General features: G+C 50.1%; 1 protein-coding gene across 1 annotated transcript; it reads left to right on the plus strand.

Annotated features, from left to right (window-relative positions):
* Positions 1-4895: 4895 nt before the first annotated feature.
* On the plus strand, positions 4896-6338 carry RASL11A (RAS like family 11 member A). Its single transcript, XM_026049838.1, has 4 exons — positions 4896-5016; positions 5140-5196; positions 5286-5365; positions 5802-6338. Exons 1-4 carry the CDS (start codon positions 4896-4898, stop codon positions 6252-6254), a joined length of 711 nt encoding a protein of 236 aa, XP_025905623.1. The 3' UTR covers positions 6255-6338.
* Positions 6339-7432: the final 1094 nt, after the last annotated feature.

Here is a 7432-nt window from a genome sequence, read left to right on the forward strand (position 1 = left end):
TGCAGGGTACACCACAGTTCTCTGAAGCAAGACTGATGAATTTATCAGCCTCCACTGTTGCAGTTCATTCACTTAAGATGAGGTAGGGTTGTTTTGGAGCAACTAAATGTGTGTACTAATGCATAGCCTTTTATCAGCTTCTTTGGCTTGTAAACTTTTCACAACAAATTAAAATAAATGTTTTGCAAGATAAGGCTCGTTTTTTTCTTCAGACTTGGCTTCTTGAGTTGTGGGAGGCTTTTTTGGGTATAATCTTTGGTATTTTCAGTTTTCTGCTCGTGCACATCTGTAAGTTATTTTGGTTCTATGTGTTTTGTACTTTTCTGTCAAGATGAAAGTGGTTTGGCCTTAGCATGATAAAATGGTAAACAATAAATGAATAAGTGGTGGATTGTTGAAGACAAATTCAAAAGTCTAGCATTATTTAAAATCAGGAAAAGACRCTATGCAGTTTAGTTTCAGTCGTGTGCTGCTCGAGGTGCTGTTCATAGCAACAGTTTTCCAAGTAATTGGTCTGTTTTCAGGGTCACTATGCAGACTGCAGAAGCTCATAAACACATATTTGGAAGCTGTGTGTGGGCCGGGAGGTGATGAAGGAAATTCTTCCCTTGGTCTGGATTCCCAGAAATGACTGAAAATGAAATTGAGTTTGTGTGAAGAAAACAATCTTTTCAGATATTTACAGATTTTAAAAACTACAAATTGACTAAAGATACAACCTGTCACAGCTGTATAGACTTTGCCAATTAATCACTCTTGGTGTATTTATGCTCTTTGTGGTAGCTTCAGGGGTTGGCAGACTGCAGCTTAGATAACTTGCAGATCTTGGTATCTGCTTTGAGCCTCCTTCCCATGTGTGTAACTGTTCTGTTTTTGCACAGTCCTGACCAAGGAGGGAGATCTATGAAGTTGCTTCGGAAGCTGCCTGTCAGAATGTCTAGTTTAACGGCCAGTCGCTCCGAACGTTGCAGTTGGGCTTTACCTGTCTCGTGGCTGCGTTTTGGTGCGTGGACTYCATCACCCTTGAGCCGGCAGCGGGGTTCCTGCTGTGTGTCACAGGTGGAGAGCCAAGAGCTGCTGAGTGGGATTGACTCAACTCCAGTGAACTCATGGAAGGACTAGAAGGACAGCTGGGGTTTAAGCTCGACTCCCCTGGGGATATACTGTCAAGGAGGCGGTGTTAGAACTGCCTAGCTAAGCCCTTGCCCCCCAAATCCTGGTCCCTTTTGCCCAGTGCTCTGAGCTTTGGGAGCAGTGCTGCTGGGAATCTCTTGCCGTGAGCCTCACCACCCTACACACCGTGGGGAATGCCTGGCTCATGGGCTGGGCTGTGTAGGACTGGGCTTCTGTCCCCTGCTCCCCCTTCTCTAACCCATTTCCTGACACCCTTGGATGGCTGCTGGGATCTACTTAAATATACCTGCTGAGACGAGGACAGAGCGAGGGACTGCAAGGGACTCAGCAGCATTGCTTCTAGGCCAGCCCCTGCTAGAAGAGATCTGATTAAAAAGTTSCCTTGTGTCCTATCTGAATACACCCACTGGGGAGGAAATGAAGAGGTTTTTTCCCCTCCGGCTGGCTTGGTGGGTGGATCTAGAGGCAAGCTGGGTGTGATCTGAGAGTGCCCAGTAGATGAGGAGGACGTAATGTGTGTGTCCAGTGATGGTTCCTTGTGGGCTCTGGGGCTTTTTGTCAGCTTCAAGCTCTTACTGTGTTGCTTGCCCCAAGGTTTCCTGGGGGCTGTGTAGTCTGTGTTAGTGTGTGTGCTAATTCTGTGCATAACCAGGAAGGAGCAAAAAGCAAAATGCTCTGGGGAAGAGAAAACATTTCTCTGAAGAGACTGCAGGCTGGGGAGCCCAGCAGGGCCAGATGAAGCAACCAAGCCCGAGTGTGGTGAGAAACGTGGACAGACGCTCCCGTCCTCATCCTGGTGGAGGCAGATAAGCAGCTGACACAAAGATCTCCTTAATCTTCCTGGTGTAATTACCCTGGGGGAAAAAGATCTTGTAGCTTTCTTCCTTCTCYGCCTGATTCCAGACTCAACATTTTCATGACCCTCATGATCAAGGGGACAGCTGGCCATCCCAAACAGGTGCTGTGCTGAGGTGGCCAAACAGGTTGCAGAGCAAAGAGCTGCCAAAGACTGAAATCCTTGTTCCAGGCCCASCAGATGAGCTCAGCTCAGTGCAGTAGGTTTCATGATTCAACGAATGGCCAGAAAGGACTTGGTAAAACTGGACCTGAGCTTGTCACTCTCTGGGTAGCATTTGGCTGGGATGCAAGCAATGCGTCCCACAGCGCAGGGAGGCATCCTAGGGTAAATGTTCTTCCCATTGCTTGGAAAGAGTWCTGGCATCATCCCTCTCGATTCGGAAGATGGTATGGAAGCCACAAATTCTAAGCATTTCATGTGAAGCCTGCTGAAAGGTCTGTGAATCTGTCCCTGGAGGTGCTGCCAAGGCCTGGTGAGATGTTTTAGCCCTTGAGGTTGACATAACCAATGTGGGGTTGGCACCCGGTAGGAACGCGGCTCCTGTCACCAACACCCGTACAGGTCAGGAACCCGGAGTGCAGACAGCTGGGTGATGTTACTGAGGTTGCAAATACACTGTTTGGATAGCTACTATTTGGATGGACACAGTTTTGACCATGCCCAACCCAAAACGGTCACTGACCACCAGGAATCCTCAGGGACAGGAACTTCACTCCTATCCATGGGCTTTTGCTCCTGAAATTTTCTAGGAGGGTGCTATATTCATACCAACTCATGGGAAAGGTCCTCACCAGGGCTCCTCCACACAGAAAAGCTGGGCACCTGCTGCTGGTTCCATCATTCTAAGGTAATGGGGGCCTGTCAAGCTTAAACCCAGAGCTTCTGTGAGTCTGCAGCTAGAAYTGCAGCTAGAACTGCCAGGAAAACGCTGTGCACATCTGCTCCTTAGGGAAATGGGGACTTCGAGGCTCTCCAACTCTGCTTCCCAGCTCCGCTAAAATACCTAGTGTTGGATGTCATCAGGCAGCCAATCTGTGTCAGTGGGAACACAAATGAAGCCAAATATTGTTTCTGAATGAGAGGCCTTAGGTAGATGATGGGGATAGTTCCAAGCAGGACCTGGAGTGGGGAAGTGTTTGATTCCCCAAGGATGGTAATGAATCTAACCTGAGGTAAAGCCTCTGAGCTGCACATGTGAGGAACCTGTGCTCCAACTGCTTCAACCTACTAATCCAGTCTATTGCTTCAATGTGGTTGATGTATACACAGGTTTTTCCTTCCTGGAAATGAGTTTCCTCTCAGATTTTCCTAGGGGATGTTCCAGGCAGCAGGCAAAGCAGCACGAGGACTACAGCTTCCCAGAAACAGGACGAGTTCCTCAAATTTTGGGGACAATGTTTAATAATGCTGATACTTTCACAGCTCAACACCTGGCAATCATCTGCCTGGAATGGACTGATTTTAATAAAGCTCTTTTGGGAGCACAATGAGTGTGCTCTGATAGCTCTTTTGTGAAGAAAAGCATAAAAATAGCTTGTGTTCGCAGTGTGTGCAAGGCTGAAGACAAGTGGTGGTGCATGACAATGGCAGCAGCTGACAACAACATTAACCTCTGGGAACCAAAAGCTTTCAGTGATAAAAGAGAAATCTTGGTTACAAAAGAAAGAGCCCTCACGGGCATGATGGGAAGCTCTGAAGTAGGAATTTTGAGGCAAGTGAGGTTAAAATGTAGGAGTTTTTAAACACTCAAATAACGCAAATAATAAACAAATACCATACAAATAATAAACTTATTCCACAATGTTTTCCCAAGGTATTACTCTATCTGCTGTTAATTAACACASTGTTAATGCTCTGGGGCATGTATGACCCTTCTGGTTGCCTTTTGGTGTCCAGCACTTTTTGGGTGCCGTAGGGMGTCTGCGCCAGGTGGGAAGCGGCAGCTCCAGGAGACACGAGCGGCCTGGCAGTCAGGACCTTGGCACAACCTGGTGGCCTTCRGCTCCTGACTCAGGCCAGCTACCTGTGACCCTCTTCTTAACAGATAGGGATCAAGGTGTGTGGAAACAGCCCGAGGGTGGGGAACAAGGAGGGTCAATCTGAGCCCTGTCCTAGCCACTTGAGTCCACGCAGCCTGGAGTTCCCTTATGCCAGGTGATGTTGATGGTTGGCCCTTCTAGTCCAGCTTCTCCTCTCAAAGATCTCAGGTCTTCCGTGTTGTTTCCCCAGGCTTGTGTTGTCCCCGTAACAATATTAAGATGACAGCCCTTTGGTGAGGTATCCGAGCCCACGAGCCTGCGGAGCCACGTGCAGCAGCAGTGATTTGAGGGAAGCCAAGGCAGCTGCTCATGGAAGGATCTCTGCGTAAACACGACTGCCTGCGGCTCTGGGGCGCTAACTGCAGAGTGACGGAATTGTGCCCTTGTGATGGAGCAGTTTTCTGAAGCTTTGCTTYGCCTTAAAGACCCCCAAGGGCCCAATTGAGACCTCAGGGCCAAGCAGGGAGGTCCAATCCCCCAGCAGCAGAGCTGTGTATCCATATGCGACAAGCAGAACAGCCTGGGCTAAAGCCCTTTCCCCTTCCTTTCCTTTCGCAACATCGGAAGCGCTGCGGGAAGAACAAGTGCAGAGGGGCCCCGCTCGCGGCTCGGATCTTCTGTCTTGGCATCCCGCGGGGACCCGGGGCAGGGAAAGGGCCCCCCGCGTCCCGCAGCCCCCGCGCTGGCTCCGCGGCTGGCTGGGGAGCGAGCGCGGAGCGCGGAGCCGCCCCGCTGGGGCGGCGCAGCCGGCGGAGCCTTCAAAAACCCGCGCGCGGCCGCCGAGCCGGGCAGAGCCGGGCGGAACCGAGCCGAGCCGAGGGGAGCCGGGCAGAGCCGAGCGGAGCCGAGCGGGTGGCTCCCCGATGCGCGGGCCGAACATGTCGCAGCCCTTCCTGCTGGCGCCCATCGCGGAGTGCGCGCCGGGGCCGCCGCGCGCCGAGCTGCGCCTGGCCGTGCTGGGCGCCCGCGGCGTCGGCAAGAGCGGTGAGTGCGGCCCCTGCCCTGCGCGGCCCCGGCGCGGTCCTGCGCGGTCCTGCGCGGTCCCGCGCGGTCCCTGCGCCGCTCTGCGCGGCCCCTGCCCCTAACACGGCCGCTCTGCGTTCGCAGCGCTCATCGTGCGCTTCCTGACCAAGCGCTTCATCGGCGACTACGAGCCCAACGCAGGTGAGGCTGAGCGGGGACGGGGCAGCCCGGGCCGGGCGGCCGCGCGGGTGGGTGTTTTTATYTTCACTGCCCTCCCCGTGTCCCCTCAGGGAAGCTCTACTGCCGGCTGGTGCACCTGGAAGGGGAGCAAGTCGCCGTGCAGATCCAGGACACGCCAGGCTGTGCACAGGTGGGAACGGGAGCGTGCYGAGGCTGCACACTGCTGCTAATCAGTGCATCTATTATATGTATGTGTRTGTATATGTATGCATGTAYGTATTGTTAACTCAAACTCCTGTAGATTCTCCAGGGTTATGAGCTTTCTGGTGGGTTTTGTGCTTGACTTCTCTTCCTGATAAGGTCCTGACTATGTTTATCTAAGTGACCAAAGAATGAGCACTAGAAGTCTTCTGTTCTGGCTTGTCTGATTAGGTGAAATCTGCTCTTCTCTACTGCTTAAGGGCTCTGATTTTGAGCCCAAGTGCCTTAAAAGGAAAGCAGCTGGGGTTAGCATCTCCTCAGATAGAGCTCGCATTCCTCTTTGCAGATGTTTAGCAGTGTTGCCCTTGATTAAAGCTTTATATTTTCACAACCCGATGAGAAGTTTCCACTSTGTGATACTGCAGGTGCAGGAGGACCCCGTGCAGGTGCTGGATGCTCTGTCCAGGTGTGCGAGGTGGGCRGAAGGCTTCCTCTTGGTCTACTCCATCACAGACTACAGCAGCTATGAGTCGATTCGGCCTCTCTATCAGCACATCCGCAAGGTCCATCCGGACACGAGGACTCCCATCATTATAGTGGGGAACAAAGCAGACCTTCTCCATGCCAGGCAAGTGCAGACCAAAGACGGGCTGCAGCTGGCAAACGAACTGGGCAGCCTGTTCTTAGAAATTTCCACGAGTGAGAACTCCCACGGCGTCTGCGATGTTTTCCAGTATCTTTGCAAGGAGGTCAGCAAGATGCACCACGGCAGCAGTGCGGACAARAGGCGGTCGTCCATCATCCCTCGGCCCAAATCGCCCAACATGCAAGATCTAAAAAGACGGTTCAAACAGGCTTTATCTCCCAAGGTCAAATAAACCCCACCGAGGGGTCAAATGTGACTTAGCAGACTTCTTATTTTTGTAAACTAGTTAATAAAAATCTCTATTTTTGTACTAATATCAGCAGTGTGGAAGTAAGTATGTTGAGGATTCCTCTTTCTTCCTGACATTCCCTTCTATTCCATTGCTTTCTCTTCTTATATTTATTTTTCTAATAAAAAAAAATGCTGCATAGCAACCAAGTAAAAATCTCTGGTGGATGGACAACAGGAATTTGTTATGAGACTGTTATATATTCTGTTTCTATTTTGGTCCGGGGTTTGCTGTTCCAGTTTGCTCAAATTTCTTCTCTTCTTGAGCCTTTCCTGCTTGTAAAATTGGGATGACAATGATGTAATACTCACTTGCCTTTTAAAATGCGTGGAGAGCCTTAAATAGAAAGCTTTATATTGGGGGGAAATGTGTGGGGAGGATGCATTATTAAACATTAAAAAAACAACAACAAAAAAAAAAACCTGTAAGTATTCTGCTTATAGGATCTCTCTCTCTCTCTCCCTCTTCAAAAACTGTTTTGCTAGCGTTTGTGACTACCTGAGGATAAGCTGTTGCAAATGAATTTTAATTTCTGATGTACTACACTGCTCGCTTTATAGATCTATCCTACAAAATGAATCTCTCGAGCTGGATGCTTTTAACACCATGGTTGAGTTTCTCATACAAATCATCACGGGCTGGAGTGCTGAGCAATCTGTGATGATGTTGTGTGGGATTGCGGCCGCTGTCTCTGGAGATGTGGGATAGGAGGGACTCATGCGTAGGTTCTGTTAACAGGAAACAGCTACAATTAAAAGGAGTCATATTTTTTTTTTTTTTTTTTTTTCCCCTATGCAATTTTGCGGCTATTTAGAGGCAGCATGGAACATCATGTAAGCTCACCATCGTGCTAGAGTGATTTTAATAATAATTATTTGCTAGATGTCTAAACATGAGATGTGTTTTGAGCTTAGCAAATGTGCCTCTGAGGTATGTCCCTGTCCCTCCCTACAGCTAAACTGCTGTGCTTTGCCAGCACCTGCCTCTTCTGCCCACTTGGCCCCCAAGCGTTGTGGACCACTCATGATGCACAGAGCAAAGCCATGATGCTGATGGACAGGGGATTCTGACCACCTTGCYGTGGGAGCAATCATCGGGGGACCCATGTTAGCTCTGGGTGG

The sequence above is a fragment of the Nothoprocta perdicaria genome, unplaced genomic scaffold (genome assembly GCF_003342845.1).
Source record: "Nothoprocta perdicaria isolate Ctin4 unplaced genomic scaffold, notPer1 scaffold_62, whole genome shotgun sequence".
NCBI classification, from domain to species: domain Eukaryota; kingdom Metazoa; phylum Chordata; class Aves; order Tinamiformes; family Tinamidae; genus Nothoprocta; species Nothoprocta perdicaria.